Raw genomic sequence first — 22836 nt, 5'->3', positions numbered from 1 at the left:
GTACGTACGTACGTACGTACGTATGTACGTACGTTCGTATGTCAGCATTTTTTTCGTTTTCGATATCTCAAGAACGGATTGAGATATCGCCCTCAACCAAAATTTTTTCGAAAGATATTATCATAATGAAGATCTGAAAGAAATTTGAACGAAATCGGTCAAGCCGTTTTTTTTTTATAAAAAAAAAAACGAATTAATTACAAACAATTTAATTAAAATACGTTCTAATCTAATCACAACAATGAAGTTACGGAATCAATAATAACGAAATATCATTATTCAAGACAGGGAATAACATATTATAATAACATATTATAATAAAAATTTGTTTATAACAAAATGAATTGTTATAAACAATCGATAAACAATAAAAAATAGTATTTACCAATTGACTGATGCAAGTACTCTATCAATTCGGTTTTCTCAGACGAAATACTGTTTCTTATGGGTTTATAAAATGACGAACTCTCAAACATTGTTTGTTATTTATTATTGTGCCGCGTTTTTTTCAAACTTTAGAAACGAATGTACTTTACAATAACTGTATTATCTAATGGGAAGTTAGTCGTATTAGCACCGACCAAAGTGTGCTCAGACCAATTTTTTTTAATTAATCTTGTATCTTACATATTGCTAGCACCATTAGAACTGCTGGAAATCCAAATCCGAGGGCATAGCATGTGTCTTCTCCAAAACAGGAGATCGTTTTTCTTAAAAGTGGTGTCAGTATCATGCCAACAAAGCCTCCCAAATTAATTGTGAAATAAAATATTGAAGAAAAATGTTGCAGAAGAGATCTTTGATGGGGGAGATGAAATTGGTCTCCCCCAAACGCTGCCACGCAGGGTTTTATCCCTCCAGTCCCTATTGCTATCAAACAAAGTCCTACACTTGTGTATAATCTACAAAAATTAGAAGAAAATGTAAATCTAGGAAACGCAAGATTGATTTGATAAAGCAGTCGAAGCAAAAGAATATTAATTTTGATTAGATAATGTTTAAATAATAATAAGTAAATTGTAAAGGATGTTTATTGTCATTTAATTTAATTTCCAATTACTTTAGAAAGTACCAAAACATGTACAAGTGAGTGTTGGAAACGTACTATGTGCAGATGTACACGTACTTTATTTATTAGTATCAGGAAACGTTTAAACGAGAATGCGATAGTAAAAAGCGTTTAATGATAGCGATTTTATAACTGTTACAATGTCTCCTTCCATCATTTCGAACTTGACTAATACGAAAATCGACCTACAAAATGCTCGGGAAAGAAATTTAACGATACATTTCATTAACTTTTAGGGTAAATTAAAGTACCTAGTGTTTCTTTATTGTGAAACTGATTATTTGTGGTGCAAGGTAAAGCATATCAGCGATCTTATAATTTGTAATACTAAAATAGAGGGAAAATACCACAAATGGCGCGGTAAACGCCATCTGTAGTACGATGCTACATTTTAGGATTACGTACGCTCCAACAAGGTCCATTTAAATGTATGGATATCTACTTGCTGAAACGAATCCCGGCGTAGCTAACTTCAACGTGATAGGCACGTTACCATAATCGAATAAAAGAACTCGATGTGGTCTGTATTCTGTCGAAACTGCCAGACGCGGATCGCGATTTCGATCTTTTTGGATCTCATCAGCTCGTCGCAGGTAGCTCCGGCAGAACACAGACCAACTTTTACCTGCTGTCTTAACAGCGCGTTTTAGAAAATACCTCAAATGGCGCGGTAAACGCCATCTGTAGTACGATGTTACATTAGAAATTAAAATGGAGTATTTGTTTTTATTTCAAATTCAATTCCGGTGGTTTCAGGATCCCAGTATTCCATTTCTTTCTATAAAATAAATATAGTTTTATTCAGGTGTACTCACATTGGTGATATGTCCAACGGTGGAATAGCAGCGATGCACATCAGAATATTTCCACACAAGTAAATGATGGAAAAATAAAGTATAGTCCTGAAATGGGGAAAAAATATTCAATTTTCATACGAAGTCATTAACTCGGGTGTTTTATTTCAAATATATATTGAACGTTTCTCGCCGGGTCGTTAGTTTTTACATTGCCCTCTTTTTAACGACAGTATTGAATTTCCTGAAGGAGTCATTTTATCCTTGATTTTGGTTGCTTGTAATGTCTACGTCTCAAAGGAAAGCTTGTTAAATTTAATTCAAGATATGTCTATAAGGAAAAATGATTTAATACTGGTGTGCAAGGGAGGGAAAAGTAGGGTAAGAGCGAATATAAAGATGGGAAACGGTAAATTAGAAGAAATGACTGATTTTCAGTGTCTAGTAAGTCAGATAACTCAATAGAGATATAAGACAGAGAATAGCGGACGGCCGAGTCGCCTTCAACAAAAAGAAGTCTTCTTTGCGATAGGTTAATTTAGAAATTTGAAAAAGATTGTTAAAGGAGTATGTCTGGAGCGCGGATTTGTACGGGTGCGAAACATGGACAATTGGCGCAGTGGAAAAGAAAAGGTTGGAAAGTAGTGTTACAGGCGAATGAGGAGTTATTAAAAAGAGTAGGAGAACAGAGGGCGTTATGGATTTAAAAAGGAATAGGGAAATAAGGTTGGTAGCATATTTTCCCAGACATGAAGGAGTAGTTAGAAACATAAGAATAGGAGTTAAAAGGGGTAGATGTAGACCTACATTAGATTACTGTTCACAAATAGTTAAGGATGTGGGATGTTCTTGTTTTGGGGAAATCCGTAGATTAGCTTAGAGAAACGTGAAGATTAGCTCATCATCATCATCATCACAAGGTCATCAGTCCTAAGACTGGTTGAACACACACCTCCACTCCTTCATATCCTGAGCTAATCTTCGCATTTTCCTAAAATTCCCACAACTATTTGTGAACAGTAATCTAATCTCGGTCTATATCTACTCTTTTTAACTCCTGTTTCTGCCTCTAACATCTCTCTGACTAGACCTTCATGCCTGGGAAGGTGTCCTACCAACCTATCTCGCCTATTTCTTATTGACTTCCATAGAGTCCTCTGTTCTCCTATTCTTTCTAATACCTCTTCATTTCTAACTTTTTCTACCCACGTTATCTTCATCATCCGCCTATAACACCACATTTCGAACGCTTCTAACCTTTTCTTTTCATGGCCATGTTTCGCACCCGTACACGCCGTGCTTCAAACATACACCTTTAACAATCTTTTTTGAATTTCTAAATTAACCGTTCGCCAGCACAGAAGAGTAGTTCAGCATAGAAAAAAGTGGAGGTGCGTGTCCAACCAATTTTAGGACCTTATGCCGATGATGGATCCTTTTTTTAATTGAAGCCGACCCGACCCTGTGCTTTTCCTTGTGAACCTGTGACTTCATCCAGCATTTCGTTTTTTATGAAAACATACCGCTAAACATTCGATTAAGTAAAAATTCAGTAAAAACCACGACGTAACAACATAGAACGCCTTTTCATAACTCAATTTTGAAAATTAACATACATATTTGAAAATTTGTTTTGCACTGCTTTATATCATCCTTTTTATGCTTCTTTATAAAAGTTTCGCTTTCATATACAAAGACCGCCAACTGAAATTGAATTTTCGAACAGAAGTTAGTATCAGCTTAGAAGTACAGCTTTAATTAAACTTATATTCCCTTGCCATTAGAATAAATCGTGTTAGCGTTTTAACTGATTTACATACAAAGTGAACGTCTCATTATTCTTCGCAAAATTCCGTGCCATTTCCAGAGAACAACCTCCCTTATGAATTTCTATTGTGTATAAAATGTTTACACCCGTAGGCATTTAAGTCAAACTAAACCGTATAGTGACTAGTAGTAGTTATTTTTATTTTTCTTTAAACAGGGAATGAAAAAGTGTACACTGTCGCGAAAATAATCTTTGTAATCTACACATAATTCTTTTCCGTTGGATAAGCCCTCGAAAATCCGAGGATGGCTATAAAAGTCTGCTGGGGAGAATGACAGTCTCATTGAACTACCCTTGCATGCACAGCTGGTAATTCTCCACCAAGTAGAAATAAATCCTTTGGAATTTCACGATAATTCTGATAAATCCTGATAATCCACAGTAAATCCTGATAATCCCCAGTAAATCCTGACTTTTCCGGAACAAAACCCTTAATTCCTTAATGTAAAAAATAACCCCTGGAATTTTGGAATATCACAATAAATCCCCAACGATTTACTCCTCGGATTTAATCGAATATCTGGAAGGTTTTTAAGGATATCGGTTAAAGTCGATTAAATGTACTGTGTGGTCGACAAAAACGAATTGAATTTTCCACCAAGTAGAAAGAAATCCTTTGGAATTTCACGATAATTCTAATAAATCCTGGTAATCCCCAGTAAACCCTAACTTTTCCGGAAAAAACGTTAATTCCTTAATGTTAAAAGTTAACCCTTGGAATTTTAGGAATATCACAATAAAGATATAGGTCTATTTAAGTACTAATGTCGAATTGGGTTAATAAATATTAGAATTTTTAGAAATGAAACCTTTTTGTTAGTTTTTGTTTCTGCTAAGCGCTTTGGTCATATAGATTATGTTGGTACCATTGTAATATTTGAGGCTAACTTCAAGAAAGGTATCGTAAATTGTAGTTTACAAGTTTTATGTATGTAGAATTTTGGATTTTACTAAAGTTTTATTAAAATATACTAAAAATTATTGTGTGGTACCTGTATCGACCCAAATAGCTGTCTGCACAAACAGCTCCTGCAACGGGAACAATGTAACAGAGCATGATGAAGACATGGTAAACAACTGTGGCTGTGTCTTCCCTTAAAAATAATTCATCCCTTAAATAAAGAGATAGAATAGCTGAAAGTCAATATAAAGAAAATAAGATTTAATAATCTAATAAACCCAAAACAAAAAAAGCTCTTACTTCGAAGTCCGCAAAAAGAAAACCTTTCGCAAAATTCGGTGGCTATAATGCAGAATACAGAAATTGGATATGAATTTTCCTAAAAAAAAAAATATTAAAATGGGAAAAACATACGGATGCTGACTTTGTATGTTTACACTGGTCATTTTTTCTAAAACTGACGGTTATAATTTTCAAGATGGATGTAACAACTGCAAAAAGTGACATAACAGTTGTCAAATGTTATAAAATAGTGTGATATGTGCGCGCATTGCACAAAATGATGAAAATAAACTATATATAGTTGAGGGATCAAAACTGACAATGGCCGTAATAAATTATCTGCGAGAATGGACGTATCTTCCATCTTGTTTCCACTTGGAACTGTAGTCATTTCCTGCATTTTGAACACGTCCTTGTTTATATAGGAAATGTTCCGTTAGGAGTACAGACAAAATGAAAAGAGATAACCGAATAACAGTAAGCAGTATTGGGATCCGTCAAATCGGCATATACCATCTGGTGGCAAAATTTATAACTCGAATGAAGGAAAAATTACATAGGAATTGTGCACGAAAATTGTAAAATTGTTTATTAAAATATAAAACACGTTAAAAAAGTAAATTTTTTTTGATGATGGAGTCGACGAAGTTTTCTTCTAAAGTTAAATCAAAAGCTGCAATAGCACTTCAGACATAGATCTTCGCTCTTCACCTACATTAACTACTTTCCAATAAAAACTAACCGTTTTATATATGTAAAAAAATATATTCGGAAAATTAGAGAAAAAAGTAAACTAATAGAAGCTTAGATAGAAGCAGTAGGTATCAAAGAAGTGAATTCCGGAATAAAAATTTGTTCACGTCATTTTAATGCACATGATTATATTTCAGCAAGTATTTACCATCAGCCATAACCTTAATATTTAAAACTAGAATCATAATAAAATTATAAAGTGAGAAATTATTTATTCCTGTGTAATTGATTTAACACAATTCTAATGATACGATATAAGTATTTTGAGGTTAAGAACCTACATGCTGCAATACAACAAAGTTGCAATAATTTGTTTGCAACGTTCTCTTAAATCGGTTTTGCACGTGCAAGTCATTGATATGATATTGCTTAAATCGCCCAGAATCACCTCACCAGTTATATAACGTGAATCACTTTTTAAATCCGAAGTTTGTAAAAAGTAGGCAGTAAACTTGACGGAATTTGTTATTTCCGAATTTTATAATGTGATTGGAATTAAAAACACGCTCACCTTCAACGAAATTTCCTTTCCGAGGCTTTGTGTCAGCCCAATCACATATTGTGTCAATACTTATCATTTAATATTAATTTAAAAACTTGGAAATTGCACGGTACACTATAGGAACTACGATAAATTTTCCCTAATCGGCGCCATGTTTAAAGATCCTCCCATTTGACGGATCCCAATAGTATATCAAAAAGACAGCGTGTAGAATGAATATTTTTATTACAACTTTTATAAAAAATTACATAAATTTACACTTCACATTAATTTAACATTATGTATACGTAAAAAGCATGTACAGTCAACGTTCATTTACAAAATATTTTGCGTTTCAAAATGAAATAACAATGCGTTATTTTGTTGTGTTTTTTTACATATCACAATTCATTACAATGGCATTTGTCAATTTCTAAAAATGCCTGGAATGTATTTATTTGGGAGAGTCAAATAACAAATTATCACAATTATTTTATAGATATTTAACAAAGTATCCTAATTATTATAAAAATCTGCTGCAGAATATCAAATTTAACTCCAGTATTCCATTATGAAAAATATCTTTTTGGTGTTAATTAATTATTTTTATGTTAATCTTCACATCACGATAAGTCAGGTATTAAAAGGTTTTAAGGTTATGTTTAAAATTAAGAAATAAAAAACCTATGTACTTTGTCATGTTTAAAATAATGTTCACTTTCAATTCTGCAAAAAAGGTAAAACGCCATAAGCAATCATTGTAGCTGGGCGAAGTTTCAAAATGTGCTCAATCGAAGGCACTTGGTGTCGTACTAAGTGCACTAGAATATTTTGAAAATCGATGAGTGGAATCAATGAATTTTCTAAAAATATTTGTATGAAAATACATGTTTTGAAGCACCCTGGACCAGAATATAAAGCTTTCAATATACAAACTAAAATATATTACTTATAGCGACGACAGGCACGTAAATTCTTTTAACCAAAACTGATATGAAAGGAAGAAAAAGTAGGGAAAGAGCGAATATAAAGATAGGAGACGAAAAAATAGATGAAGTAGCTGATTTTTGGTATGTAATAGGAAGTCAGATAAATCAGGACGGAAGGAGTAGTAAAGGGTTCATTTAGAAATTCGAAAAAGGTTGTTAAAGGTGTATGTTTGGAGCATGGCGCTGTACGGGTGCGAAACATGGACAGTGGGCGCGGCGGAAAAGAAAAGGTTAGAAGCGTTCGAAATGTGGTGTTACATTCGAATGATGAGGATACCGTTGATAGAGAAGGTTAAAAATGAAGAAGTATTAGAAAGAATAGGAGAACAGATGACTCTATGGAAGTCAATAAAAAATAGGCGAGACAGGTTGGTAAGACACCTTCTCAGGCATGAAGGTCTAGTCAGAGACATATTATAGGCAGAACCGAAAGTTAGGAGGGGTAGAGGTAGGCCTAGATTTGATTACTGTTTGCAAATAGTTAAGAATGTGGGTTGTTCTAGTTTTAGGGAAATGCGAAGATTAGCTCAAGATAGGAAAGAGTAGGAGTGCCTGGCCAACCAGTCTTAGGACTGCCGATCTTAGGATGATGATTTTCAAATTATTCTAGCACACCTAGAATATCATCATGGGTCATCGATTGACTGACTGGGAAATTAAATAACATAAAATATGCTTAATTAACTAGTTTAACGCATTATTATTTCCGTGTTGTAATTGCAAAGTGTGGCCAGCCTTCTATCATTTTCTTTGTATGTATGTATGTATGTATGTATGTATGTATATATAAGTATGTATCTATTACATAAACGGACAAATAACATCGATTTTGTATCACTACATTCATTGTTAATAATACTTGTATGTTTTGTATATAATATTAGAGTAGGTAGGTATTTAATATGTATATATTTCCATTTAGAATACCGCTTACTCGTTCCTTCCGTTATCAGGAAGTCACAAAGTTAAAATGTGAACACTTATAGCCAGTATTAAGATCGCACATAAAAAGCAGGATTACAAAGTGCCAGTCTCTTCTGCACCATAATGGTAGATAACATCTTAAACTGGCATTACTTCTGGACTTTAAAAAATAGAGCAAAAATTAGCCGAAATACTCAGAATGCAACTTTTGCAACTGTTTCAGTAACAAAAATAGTATTTTATGTAAGTCATCAGACCGGGTTCGTTCAGATCAGACCTGATTATCCCTAGTTAATATTTCAGGTGATTCATTTAGATCGGGTTAGTCCAGATTAGACCTGGTTACCCCTAGATAATATTTTATGTAGTTTATATAAGTACACTAGGTTAGTCCAGGTCAGACCTGATTACCCCTGGTTAATATTTTATGTGATTCATTTAAGCCAAGTCAATCCAGATCGGACCTGATTACCCCGGTTAATATTTTATGTAATTAGACCGGGTTAGTCCAGAGGTCAGACATAATAACCTCTGGTTAGTATTTCATGTGATTCATTTAAACCAAGTTAGTCCAGATCAGACCTGATTACCTTCGGCTAGTATTTCATGTGATTCATTTAGACAAAGTTAGTCCAGGTCAGACCTGGTCATCCCTAGTTAACATTTTATGTAATTAGACCGGGTTAGTTCAGACGTCAGACATAATACCTTCTGGTTAGTATTTCATGTGATTCATTTAGACCATTTTAGTCCAGATCATAACTGGTTACTCCTGGTTAATATTTTATGTAGTTCATATATACCGGGTTAGTCCAGGTCAGACCTGATTAACCCTGGTTAATATTTCTTGTGATTCATTAAAACCAAATTAGTCTAGATCAGACCTGGTCACCCCTGGTTAGCATTTTATGTAATTAGACCGGGTTAGTCCAGAGATCAGACATAATAACCTCTGGTTGGTATTTCATGTGATTCATTTAGACCAATTTAGTCCAGATCATAACTGGTTACTCCTGGTTAATATTTTATGTAGTTCATATACATCGGGTTAGTCCAGGTCAGACCTGATGACCTCTGGTTAATACTTCATGTGATTCATTTAAACTAAGTTAGTCCTGATCAGACCTGATTACCTTCGGCTAGTATTTCATGTGATTCATTTAGATCAAGTTAGTCCAGACCAGACCTGGTTACCCCTGGTTAATATTCCATGTGATTCATCCGCAAATATCGAAAATATCTGTGGTTAAATCGTCTTTGTCCTAAGCCGATTGGAAAATGATAACTACTTACCAATACGTAGAAATTTTCTGACATTGTGTAAGAATTGTTTGTTGCAAAAGTTTCATCCTTTAGATAATATATCAGTCTCTCTCTATAGCGACTATTATTAGATATTAGTAACATTATTATTAACATGTATATTGTTTGTTGGTTTATTTTTACATCTACTTAACACCAAGTTCGTTAAAAACACTTTAGTTTAATGTACACAATATAGGGATGTTTGCTTGTTTGTGTGTACGTTTATAGTTTGTTATACACCGATTTGTGACCTACAGTAATGTAATATATTATAGTAAATGCATTCGTATCGAAAACAATATGAATTTGTTTCGCCTAAAGGATGGAAATGAGTGTGGACAGTGAGTACACGAATGTGATGAATCAAAAAAAAGTTTTAACCTGATCGTCACTCATTCAGATTTTAATCCTATTGTACATCGCTTATAATTTATTGTAGTTGAATAGACACTTACTGTCCATTTCAACTTGTAAGAATTGTGACCTTGAAGAAATCTGCGCGAAGATAGAAAGAATACACACTAGGTGTGAGCAAGACAGAAATAGCTCGAACAAGGTTGAACGAGCAGAGCTCTCGATGGGCGGTCTTAGGAGATCGGCTAGAACTGTACAGTACTAGACGAAAATGTTTAGCAATTTCTTAAAACAAAAATGTATATGAATTAACAATAGAAAACAAAGCAAAAGTTTTATAGGTGTGTAGAGCGTTAAGTTAATTCACTTGTTATTATTTTTGACTAAATATGCTTCTAAATAAAGCATATTCTTAAATTTTAACGAAGCAATTTAAATAATTTTGCAAATGGTACTGTACACTTTTGACTAGCACTCGCTCGATGATCAGTGAAGAAATGAGCTCCGCAGACAAATACGATTGAATTTGTAATTATGCTACGGCGCATCCTAATAAAGGGAAAGGGCATATCTCCAACTTCTTGAAACGAACAGTACATATATTCGAATAAAATAACGAGTGAAGATCAGGTTAGAGTGATGAAAGATGTTTTAAAACAGTGAATCTTTTGTTTCAATAACACGATGGTCCCCTATCACACATTTGAGAGCTTATATTTTTGTTAGAGGAAGATCACAGTCATAAAGAAGGCAACGATATCTTTATATATATTTACAGATCTTTTATTTTTTTGTTTTGTCTTTTTTTTTTTTTCGTTTGTGAGTGCAGAATTTTCTAAAGTTTATCGTCGGCAACTGGCAATCATTCTTTCAGCGACGTTCTTCCATCTGTAAATGTTTTGTTGCCGATAAAATTTTTGACAGAATTACTTATAAATATTGTCTTTTTTGTTTAGGGTAAAATACGAGAGGCGTTCCGAAAATAATGCAATAGTACCTATCTTCCAATTACCTACAGAAATTTCTCGTAGGTGGCGCATATTTATCTGTTTTAAGAGAATTAATTATTCTGAAAGAAGCGCACGTACGAGAAATTTTTGTCAATTTAAGGTATTGTGTTACTTTTAGTACAGCACTCGCATATTAAATTTAATAGGCACATGCATATATAAAAAGAATAAAACACGGTACAAAATTTAGTTTTTGATTTTGAAAAATATAACTTTAATAAACACACAATTCGAAAAAATTTGTATATGCAGTGAATAATTGGAAATATGTATAAGTTTTAATAACCCTGGAACTTAATATGAATTTAAATTGTTTATAATTTTCTTCTGTGGATAATCGAGTATTAAACAGGTTGTCTTTTGCCCTTCGCTTGAATTATTACACGTATAGCATGCTTAAAATTATTTATAATAGGCTAATTTTAACTAAACTAATGAGAAATAAATTCTGCTAAAAAACTACTTATAAGTAAATGGTATATTCTAATCTATTAGAAAGTACTAGACTAAAATAATAGCAAACAATATTTCTGTAAATGATTACTACACGTCCACGGATTTGAATTTTATAAAAACAATTTATATTTTTGTGCTATTAGAAAAACCTAATACCAGTTTTAGGTTCTTCAGTCGATTTTCTACATATTATTTTTATGAAAAAAATTGTTAATTCGGCTTAAAAAACAAAATCTTTTTCTTTTTTGCGCTTTACTGTCCTTAAGCACGGCGTGTAGGCAACGTTTTTAATGAAAATAATTTTATTGAGTGTATGAATGTAAATATACAATCGATGAAAAAGTTTTTATTATTGGTGTGTTCGATTAAATGGCTTTTGATATTTGAATTAAAAGTTAAACGTTAGGATGATCCACCACTGAATGTTTTTGATGGTTTTTCAACTTATAAATATGTTGGTATTCCGTAAAATTTGATGCTAGGTATTTTGAAAAACTTTTAAGTTGAATTAGTAATTTCAGTCTCAAAAATGTGTAAATGCATTGCTTTCTTATCAGAGGGAATTTTATTACTTACGAATAATAGTTGCAACCATATAAGTCACAAGTGCATATATTTGTGTATTTTGTGCCTTGTAAGTAACCGGTTTTCGTTCAATTTCCTTAAACCTAGAAACCGTTTTAAAAGTTTTGTTTCCTACATTTTAAGAAAACAAAAACAAAGGAACTAAAGATTCTATAATAATAAAAACTCGTTGTAGCGATGAAAATTTATAGTTACTGTGTGATGTTTTCCTTCCTTATCTTTATTGGTAAGGAGCGGACGTCATTCGCACATAACCTCGTTCTCAGGGGCGTACTTAGGGCCTTAATAATAATGTAGATAATCATACATTGTGATAGATCTCGGCTACATGCAAAGGGGTCACATCAGTTTCTAAAGGACACCACGCGGTTGCCTTCAGATTCTCTCCCCAATAAAATTTGATCGTCGGCCTAAGTACGGCCCTTATATGTACAAACAATATTTACTTCTGCTCCTTAATTAACAGTAAATTGATATAGATTGGGATTAATAAATAATTGTTATTTCCTCTAGGCGAGGTATATGTCGTTGAAGTTTAATTTTGAAATTAATTATAATTATTTATGTCAAACGTTAAACGATACCAAATCTATGGAATACGATTAATAATTAATTAATTGAATGATTTCAAGTTCTTGGACGTCGGCATTCAATCTTTGGATCTCTTCTTTGGTGTTCCATTGTTTACATTCAATTAATTATTTTTATCAGTTGCTTGTTATCAAAGAGGGTATGGTTTGGGTCGATTCAGTATCAGCTGATTTGAGATATGATTAAAAACCGTTCCGTTATTTGACTTGGAAATCTGTTTGTGTATTCTGTGTTTACTTTTGATTTATGCAAAGAAAATACTTCTCGGTATTATTCTTGTTATTCTGTAGAATTCTATAATTTACTTCAATGCAATAGTTTTAATCAATTTTTTGGTAAGGTAAGGACGTTCTGAATAAATTAAAATGACATTCGATTTTCGTTTTTAATTAAATCCGAATTTCTTTAATCGCCAACCCCTTATCATCTCATCATAACTCGTATATATCTCTACCGTTGGTGCGTCCGCAGCATCTTTTGGCTTGACCTTCGCGACACCTTTGAGGACTACAGTACATGTTGTAGCCGGGTATGATGTGAACCCGGACGTCTCCCGAAGGCCGAATGCCTTCAGGACGTTGTCTCCGAGAGAACGAGACCGTGGTTTTACAGCAGCAATAGTGAAACAAATTAACGTATGCACTTCTAAAATGTCTATTGGTGATGCAATAGAAAATACTATTGACGCATGATTTGCTAATGGCTAACCATGCGAGCGAGTAAAACAGTTTGTTTTTGACAGATTGGACGGTACCGACACCTAAAACTACACCGAAAGGCAGCCAGAACACGACGAACAGCAGGAAACTGTACATGTTCGATCTCATCAGTGCCAGGTCCCAGCTGAACGTGATATTCGGCTTGAAACTAGGTCTAGATTTAACTACTCGTACACGAAAGTTGGTCCGTACGTAGCAGGAAAAGGTTAAAACAAGCGGCAAGAATACGAATACTATGGCTACAGTTGCTTGATAAGGAATCAGACCTGACTTCTTCCTGGTGCAATAGTCGAAAGATAAATCGGCGAATTGTAGTCCTGACGTTATTGCACACACGGCCCAGAACAACAGGAGGATCATCGTTATGCTGCGTGGAGTCAATTTCTGGTAGCATCCGTCTGAATTGCATAATCGGAAGTAGTTCTCGATCGCAACGGATGTCAGAGATAGCATCGTCACCAGGAAACAGAGAACCGAGATGAACCACTGGAATCGGCAGACTATAACGTTATCTCCCAGACCTGCCAAGATTACCACAGCTGACGCTGGAACCACCAAACCCGATACCAATAAGTCTGCCAATGCGATGTTAACTAAAAATGTGTTTCCTGCAACAAAAAAAAAGAAGAAAACATTAAAAATGATGCCTAGGGTTCAAAGACTAATAGTAAAAGCGACCTAACTGAACATTCAATATCATAAGGTCGTCAGTTCTAAAACTGGAACATCCCACATCCTTAACTATTTGGGAACATTAATCTAATCTAGGTCTGCCTCTACTTCTCTTCTCTGACTAGACTTTGATGCCTGAGAAGGTATCTCGCCTATTTCTTATTGACTTCCATAGAGTCCTCTGTTCTCCTATTCTCTCTAATACCACGAAGGTTTCTAACCTTTTCTTTTCCGCCGCGCTCACCGTCCATGTGTCGCACCCGTACAGTGCCGCGCTCCAAACATACATCTTTAACAATTTTTTTCAAATTTCTGCACTGATTATTGCCGAAACACAGCCGAAATTCAGATTAAACCGAACGAGTCGTTCGTTGCCAGGGTTTTAGTAGGCGAACAATTTTGTTATTGTTTATAATTTGACAACGATTACAATCAATACGTAGTGAAAGTTTTGCGATAAAATGAAATCTTCGCAAAAGAAGAAACGGGAAGACGCTGAGGACGACGACATCAAAGAAGAATTGGTTCACACATTTTCGTCCGTTGATCTCATAGTAATAAGATATCAGTCTTTGTTTGTTGGTATTTTGCTGTTTGCGACATGCTTTTCGTTTTACGTAACCACAGTGAACTTCGTCTACGCCATCACTGTGGATGAGCCTATGGTGCCAAGAGTATTTGGCGAAAGCATGAGTAAGTCGAACAATCTAACAGTCACTAACGATATCTATAAATTATGTAACCTTCCTCTTCCCTCACGTACCTAACAGGACCGTAACGCATGATCTGAGTCCTCTTCATTTCGATAGGGTGACAAAATTGTGTGTTTCTTGTACAGCTTTTAAAAGAACTCTTGTGCCTGTTATTAATATTTAATGTTCTGACCCAGTATATTCCACGCTTTATATTTAAGGGAACTATATGCACAGAAAAAGGAATGATAAATTCTGTAAAGGACTCTGCTAGATTCTAGCGGAAAATGGCCCTGCGCCAAACTGCTCGAAACTTTAGATTCTGCTAGTTCTCGAAGTGTAAATCATGTCTCAAGTCGTAAAAACCTATTTTTTTTGAGATATTTCACTTCATAGTGTCACATATATGTAGATAACACAACATACATAGCGGCAAAGAAGATCAGGTTTCTAGATGGCATATACTGGATCATTCTAGAACATGGCCAGCCTCTGTAACTAGTTTTCCTGAGATCGAGAGTAGTTACGAGCGATACAAACCGAAGAAGTCACAGTGTTCATGTGGTGGTGAATTTATAACTAATTGATAATTCAATACGTATAATAGGAGTAATTGTACCTTCGAAATCCATACGGAAGAATTCAACTTTAAGAAGAAACCATATCTCAAAAAAATGAGTTTTTACGACTTACACGTCGAGAATTTGACAGAGGGCCATTTTCCGTAAGGATCCAGCGAGATCCTTTACAACACTAGTGAACTAATGTATCACCAATGACGTTCGGTCTCTGTACTCTGAAGCTTGCTATATGGTGGAACCAAATTTAAACATGTCATTGTAAAATTCGACTCATACCTTTCCTCCATGTTATCTCCGAAAATTGAAATATAACTCATTCAAAACCTCTCATCATACGTAAGCTCCTCATAACCTTTTTACTGATAATATATAAAGCGCGGCATAAACTGGATTTGAGCTACATTTAATTATGTTATAATTATATTATACGTTAATGACACCCGACCTTTTTGTACCTCCGCCCTACCTCACCCCCATTGTTCACTTTTCATCATCATGAGGTCGCCAGTCCTAGAACTGGTTGGACACGCACCTCCACTCTTTTCTACCCTGAGCTAATCTTCGCATTTCCATTTGCGAGCAGCAATCTAATCTTAGTCTACCTCTACTCCTTTTGACTCCTGTTTCTGCCTCTACTATGTCTCTGACTAGACCTTCATGCCTGAGAAGGTGTCCTACCAACCTATCTCGCCTATTTCTTATTGACTTCCATAGAGGCGATTGTTCTCCTTTCTAATATCTCTTCATTTCTAACCTTCTCTATCTACGGTATCCTCATCATTCGCCTGTAACACCACATTTCGAACGCTTCTAACCTTTTCTTTTCCGCAGCGCTCACTGTCCATGTTTCGCACCCGTACAGCGTCGCACTCCAAACATACACCTTTAACAACCTTTTTTCGAATTTTAAATTAACCGTTTGCGAGCACAGAAGTGACTTCTTGTTATTAAAGGCGACTCGACTCTGCGCTATCGTCTGCCACTCCTGACTTCCTAGATAGCTAAAATCAGCCACTTCTGTACTTTTACTGTTTTCTTCTATTACAGTGTACGTATATGTTTTCGACCTTATTCACCTGACTGACATTTTTCTGGTCATGATTTTCTACAAGACAAAACCGCTGGAACTGCATCGCGTGTACGATGTGACACCGCCGTGGATGACTCTGGTGCGATTTTTGAGTCTGCTTCCGTTTGACGGGGTCTATTGGATATTTACCAAAGCAAACATGCACGTTCTCCACGCGTTAAGGCTGCGATACGTGATTCGAATGTTGACATACAACGAATATTTCAGCAGAATAAAACTGAGTAACAACAGTTTGTATAAATTACAAGCAATTTTGCAATATGCAATGGTGGCCATGATAGCAACGACAGCCACTTCGTGCTTCCTTTATTATTACTATTGCAAAAACAACAAGTACCACTATGTGTGCCAGTATGGCGATACGCACTCGTTAAGATTGTCGTTTGAACATGTCACAACTACGGTAATTCAACGTGGGTTTCAACACAGGGCGTTCATGATGGATCTGACCGACGTCGTCGTCTACATGGTCAGTTATTTGTCGTTTCAGATATTGTTCGGGTACACCATCGGGGCCGTGACCGTTGGGACGTATCTGACTAAGTCGAGGAAATACTTTTTCGGCGTGCTCGTCAACAGGATAATGTCCGTGGTGAACGAGTCTCGTAGCGAAGACACGTTAACGAGGAGGACTATAAAGAGTACGGTGGCGACCTATTGGAAAATGCGCGGTCACGCCGAACTATCCGATCGGATGAAAGAGAAACTACCTCAGGGTATTATCAACGATCTTTACTTGGACGTATCGTGGTACGCCCTCAGACACTCGCACCTTTTCAGGGATCTGGATATCGATTTCTTGAGGTTCGTAGCTAGTTTGATGCAGCATTGGTATTTTGCGCCGGGAGAGATCGTGTATCGACGTGGCGTTTGCAAACGACGAATGATCTACGTAGTGTCCGGTGTGGTTCAAATATTATCCGAAGAGGACGGAGAAACTCCGATAATTTCGTTTTGTGGAGGCACCGTACTAGGAGAGTCTTGTTTGTTACAAGATTATCCGGCTTCTTGTACAGTCATCTGTCTTACGTACTGTATCGTCCACATACTCGAGTGTAAACAGTTCGTAAAATGTATCCTGAAATATCCCAAGTATTACAGAAGTTTCCACGGTAGCATTCAGCAGCGTTATAAGGAAGCCAAGATGTATAAGAAAATTGCGAATTACCAGACGAAAGGATTGGACCATCAGTTGTCGTTTATAGCATTGAAATACGTGAAGACGGCCGTGCAACGTTTGAGCGAGGGCAAGGAGATGCAGGACGAGGCAGTTGAAGAGATGCACGATCACGAAATCAGAAAAACGAACGAGATACTGAGATCGCTCGTCTTCTGTCCGAAATACTTGGATCTCTTGGTGCTTGCTGACGAAATGGATTTGGCCATTGACACAACGTTCATAAGGCAATCGTTTCCACACGTACTGAAACCGGATTCGTTTTTAAATTATTTATGGCAGAGATGGATCGCCATAGTGGTTCTTTGTTTAATGATAACGTATCCTTATTACGTCTCATTCGCTCCGGGATCCTTGTACTACTTCTACATACTTTATCTGGTCACTTTTGTGTGGTTTTTAGATATTTATATAAAACTGAATACCGCGACCATTTCTTCGAACGTTTGGGTGACGAAAATCGGCGACATCGTCTGGTTGACCGTCTTCACGTTCCAATTTTGGATGGACATTTTCGCCGTTATCCCGTTCGAATTGATCGTGCATTTTCACTTTCACATCAACAATCAGACCTATCTGCTCTTTATGATGAACAGGCTCGCGAAGTTCAGACACGTGAACAATTTGTTCGATTATCGATACAAAGAATTGGTGCCACTTAAGGTTTTAGTGTACACGGTGCTTTTGCTGTTCTATTGCTCTTCGCTGTTTTATTTATGCGTGTGTTTTAATCAGGTCTGTCCTGAGGGAGCCCCTTTTACCGACTTGTTCATCACATTCCAGGGAAACGAGCTGTTCGCCGCCATTTTCTACGGCCATCAGATAACCACTGGGTTTTCGCTGACAACGCTGAGCACCCAAACGGAAAGCAACATTTACTATCTCATATATATATTCACGCTTCTCTCGATTGTCGTTTATTTATATTCGATATCCCAGTTGATTTGTTATTATTTCTTCTCCATGATCAACTTTATGATTTTAAGCAATCGCATAGAAATGATCTGCATGGCTTTGAAGAAGTACAACCTGAGTAAGAATTTTACCAACAGGGCGATATCGTTTTATCGTAACAACTGGTCGTTCAATAAGGCGCGATTTTTACTTTTGAAAATACGCGTGATTCCCGAACTACCTTTTGACCTTTACAAAAATGCCAAGTTCAACCAGCAATACAAATTTGCCATGATGTTCCCCCTACTTAGAGACTTGCCGAAGAAATTCTTGTCCGAGTTCTGCGTGTTCATGTCCACGAGCATCTTCCATCCCAACGAAGTGATCATTTACAAAGGGGAAACTGCCAAGGAGTCTTATCTGATAATGAACGGCTATTGCGAAACAACTGACGGGGATGTTAAGAAGTCTTTGAAACCTAAAGATAGTTTTGCCGTAATCGATTGCTGTTTTGGCCTTCCGTCTCCTAACACCGTGTACTCGGTGAGCCACGTCGTCTGCTTAACGTTCAAACACGACGATTTTCAGCGGGTTCTCAGTCAATTCCCGAACCTGGTGGGACGGATGAACAATTTAAAAAAGCACATTGTTAACGAACGGTTCATGTACAAAGAACATAACGAACGTTTCGAGGTCACTTTCACTTCTGGTGAGGAAAAAAGACCAAAATCTGTTTACGTCTTCAAATACAAAGCGAACGAAGGATCGCGCGATTGGTTAGAGTACCATTTACCGTTTCGGAAACGGAAACGGTTCTACTACATCCAATTCTTCCTCATGAGATGCACGTTCGGCTGTAGTGGACGGTTAGTTTACGTTTGGGAAATCATTCGAGTTTCTTTGGCTTTAATAACGGCGTTCGTGGCGATTTTGCCGGGTGTCGGGTACTGCAAGCACTGTCGATACTGGTACGTGCTTCTCGTTTCGGACCTGAGCGCGTGCATGGACATTTATTTCCGTCATCACGTCACCTATTACAACAAACATAACGTACACGTGACGCATCCGTTGAAAACCGCAATACATTACTGGTCGCACGGGCTTTTCGTGGACGTTTTGGGCGTCCTCCCTATAAACCTTCTGATTCTTTGGCTGTTCCCGACTTCGACCGAGCTCGTCTTCATGGCGCTGACGAGATTGAACAGGCTGTTGCAATTGTACAGGTTATTTCCGTTTTTGTTTTCCCGCGATTTGAGTGGTAAGACGCCCAAGTGGGTTGCGCTGAAGTTCGTACCTCTTATTATTTTGACCGTTTATACGCTGTCTCTGTTGGTATTGGAAATGTCTTGTAATATAGGAGACTATGAAGAAACCGAGGTCACCGTCGCAGGCCTGTTTTGCTACCAGAACTCTTGGATATACAAGTCGAAATTCATGAAACCTTTCAATGCCGGCAGAACGTTGATTATTATTATGTTCCAAACAACGGCATCTCTCACGGGAATCGCCATGAGCGGATACCAATGCGAATCCGTTCCGGATTGTAATTTTATATGGTTGCAATGCACCTTGGGTCACATTATACGCCTCTTTTTCATTTCGCATTTCGCCGCCGTCCATTTGAATGCCAATTTCCGAGAGGCATTTTACCAGAGGCAAATGAGAGATCTGGTCAGCTTTTTGAACTTCCACAAGATCGGGGCCGCCGTTAAGAACGAGGTGGTGCACCATTTCGAACTGGTTTGGATGAAAAACAAAGGGCAAGATTTGCAAAATGTTACCAAAGATTTACATTACGCTCTACAGGGCGATATACTGTTTGAAGCCTACGCTCCGATACTTAAAAAGTCGGAAATATTTGCGAACGCCGACACGTCGTTCGTTCACAGTTTGCTTATGCAAACTATGCATCAAAATTATCTAAACAGAGGCATAATTTCACGAGTTAATGACATCCAGGAGAATATTTATATAACACTACAGGATAACGTGGAAGTATTGGGACCCGATCGCAATCGTCTCCTGCTGCTTCCGCCAGGAAGCATGTTCGGAAATTTAGACAAAACGCCAAGGAGCCGTATGACATTGACAATGGTCGCGCGTGGCCATACTGCTGTTTTGGCAATAAAAACCCTGGATTTTTATCAGACCATGTCATCGTTCAAAAGGTTCCAAACGAATTTCTTGCAGAGGACTGCGATCCATGTGGACTATTTGCCAGGAGGACCTATCCAGAAATACGTAGAAAAGGAGCGATTAAATCAGGAAGAAATTGGTCGAAGATCCAGATTGTACTGTTTACTGTTTAATGTTAAAAAACCCGGAAATTTTATTTACATTTGGGAAATATTACTGGCATTAACAATAGCCATCTTTTCAATCCCCATGGAATCGTTTCATCTTTGCGTGAAATATCCCGGTGTTGTTATAACAACGTTGTTATACCTGTTGGACCTACTGTACGTTCTGCAAATATACCTGAAGTTTAAAACTTGTTACGAGGATGAATACGGCATTCTTATAAAAGACAAGAAGAAAATTGTCAACAGGTACTTGAAGAATCCGCTCGGTTTTACTTTAGACTTGGCGATCATTTTTCCGTTTGAAATAATCAGTATCTTCTTTATTAATAAGAACTACTTCTGGACGATTTGGAGTTTTTCAAGGACTAACAAACTGATAAAGGTACTTGCCTAAAATTTTTTACAAAAACAGAGTAGTGCTGGATTGTCAAGGTTAGAAGGAAAATTACTTCCAATGATTCACTGAAACCAGAGATAAATCTAACAAAAACAAAATAGTTTTAGGACGTTGTCAGGTGAATTTATTTCTAGTTTTTTTTACCGAAATTTCTTTTTAATTGCCCGAAGATTCTTTTGGCGAAAAAATGAAGACCTTGTTTTTGTTTTCGAGCACCACAACGCCGGGATTCGTTTCAGCAAGTAGATATCCACACAAGTGGACCTTGTTAGAGCATACGTAATCCTAAAATGTAGCATCGTACTACAGATGGCGTTTACTGCGCCATTTGTGGTATTTTCTAAAACGCACTGTTAAGACAGCAGGTAAAAGTTGGTCTGTGTTCTGTCGTATCTGTCTGCAACGCGCTGATGAGATCCAAAAAGGTCGAAATCGCTATCCGCGTCTGGCAGTTTCGACAGAATACAAACCACTTCCAATTATTTTATTCGATTATGGTAACGTGCCTATCACGTTGAGGTTAGCTACGCCGGGATTCGTTTCAGCAAGTAGGTACCCACACATGTGGACCTTGTTGGAGCATACGTAATCCTAAAACGTAGCATCGTACTACAGATGGCGTTTACCGCGCCATTTGTGGTATTTTCTAGGATCAATTCAGCACTACGTGTTCCATATGAAATTTTTAACTAAACTTGTTTTTTTTTCTGATAGATTTATTTTGTGGTGGACCTGTTAAGAAAGAAAAGAAAGCAGTTGAGTGCCAGCATATTTTCTATTAACTTGATCTACAGTTTGTTTTGCTTAGAAATGTTTATTATGATGGTGTCAGTTTTGCTTGCAAACGTCTCATGTTTTTATCCTGACTACAATTTCGTAGTATTTGACGATCAAAGTCAGAGTACGCTGTTCAAATGTAACTGGCATAACGAACCGTTTTCTCTCAAATTACTTGCCTTTTTTAATTTTAATCGAATCGTCATTGGTTGCATAACTTCGACGGGATTGCCAAATGTTTTCCCCGATCACTCGATATTGTTAATTCTAATGTTCTTTTTAATGATATTCTGTAAAATGATCTTTTTATTCTTCTCATCGGCAACATTGTCTAATTTATTTGCGAAAAACATGAGTCTTTTAATGTTCGCTAACGACGCCGACGAACTGATGACGTATATGAAAAGAGAACGAGCCTCTATAGGTCTAGTGCAACAGATTTGGAAGTAAGTGCATTAAAAAGCAACTCTATTTGGCAAACTGGTAAAGGCTTTCACGGCCAGTGGGTGAACTGATACTGTCCCGATTCGGGTCTTTACGCCAGTGTTGCAACAGAGCTCTGCCTCGGCTTCCGCAATTACGAAGTTCCGCATACATTTTCACATCCGCTTCTGCTCTGGTTCCGCACTTTTATAACCGAAACTTGTCAGTTAACAAAATCTTATTTATCATCTTTTTGAAAATCCATATATTGGAACAGTAAAACAAGTCGTAAAAATTTATTACATTTATCTGTTGGCTGAAGTTGTCCGTTTTCAAAACACAATTTAAATGGAATTGCCGTTGCAAAGCTTCATATTGTTGCAGGTACCTGCGCTAGCTTTCATCGATCCGGTAAAATTTTATTGATGTTATTATTGTCCTTTTAATATACAGTGTAAACTCTTTATAACGTCACTCGATTTAACGACAAACTCCTTAAAACGTCGAAATTGCTTGACTTTGGTTGGCTGTTGTTTTCTATACAATATTACACTCTGTATAGCGTCACGCTCACTCTATTTAACGACAACAATGCGGCATTATAAATCATTAAGCAATACTTTCTAAGTTGCCGAAATAGATAAGAACTGCAGCTGTGTACGTTGTTGAAGAAGACGATCCTGTCCCTCCACCAAGCATCAAACAAGCACTTGATGCAGCGAAACTATTAAAAAAATACTTTTTATATAATCAAATTGATCCAGCAGTATCTCAAGATATGAGTAAGAT

At 36.6% G+C, this 22836-nt stretch overlaps 3 protein-coding genes and 1 long non-coding RNA gene across 5 annotated transcripts in view; 2 read left to right on the top strand and 2 right to left on the bottom strand.

The window, feature by feature from the left end:
- LOC108734019 (solute carrier family 15 member 1-like) overlaps positions 1–5103 on the bottom strand; it is a 15236-nt gene extending 10133 nt beyond the window's left edge. The window contains exons 1-4 of one of the 2 annotated variants that reach the window (XM_018465399.1): positions 5030–5103; positions 4893–4971; positions 4684–4825; positions 1885–1971 (exon numbers count right to left, since the gene is read on the bottom strand). In XM_018465399.1, coding sequence (XP_018320901.1) covers positions 1885–1971; positions 4684–4825; positions 4893–4971; positions 5030–5038 — 317 coding nt within the window. In that variant the 5' untranslated portion in view covers positions 5039–5103. Of the gene's footprint in view, positions 1–1884; positions 1972–4683; positions 4826–4892; positions 4972–5029 lie in introns of those variants that run through there. The other variant, XM_018465401.1, reaches the window with a different exon arrangement.
- LOC108734030 overlaps positions 1–22836 on the top strand; it is a 141089-nt gene that overhangs the window by 74400 nt on the left and 43853 nt on the right. The gene's annotated exons all lie outside the window — the stretch shown is intronic.
- The window catches only part of LOC108734006 (melatonin receptor type 1B-B), a 30050-nt gene continuing 17348 nt past the window's right edge, over positions 10135–22836 (bottom strand). The window contains exon 3 of the mRNA XM_025980781.1: positions 10135–13649. Within this exon, the coding sequence (XP_025836566.1) occupies positions 12754–13649 (896 nt within the window). The 3' untranslated portion in view covers positions 10135–12753. The remainder of the gene's footprint in view (positions 13650–22836) is intronic.
- LOC108734004 overlaps positions 14122–22836 on the top strand; it is a 10669-nt gene continuing 1954 nt past the window's right edge. Inside the window, exons 1-3 of the mRNA XM_025980777.1 lie at positions 14122–14406; positions 16034–20832; positions 21562–22070. Of these exons, the coding sequence (XP_025836562.1) occupies positions 14175–14406; positions 16034–20832; positions 21562–22070 (5540 nt within the window). The 5' untranslated portion in view covers positions 14122–14174. The remainder of the gene's footprint in view (positions 14407–16033; positions 20833–21561; positions 22071–22836) is intronic.

The sequence above is a fragment of the Agrilus planipennis genome, unplaced genomic scaffold (assembly GCF_000699045.2).
Source record: "Agrilus planipennis isolate EAB-ADULT unplaced genomic scaffold, Apla_2.0 scaffold8, whole genome shotgun sequence".
NCBI classification, from domain to species: Eukaryota; Metazoa; Arthropoda; class Insecta; order Coleoptera; family Buprestidae; genus Agrilus; species Agrilus planipennis.
The sequence above is the reverse complement of the archived record's forward strand: the minus strand, read 5'-3'. Positions and strand labels throughout refer to the sequence as shown.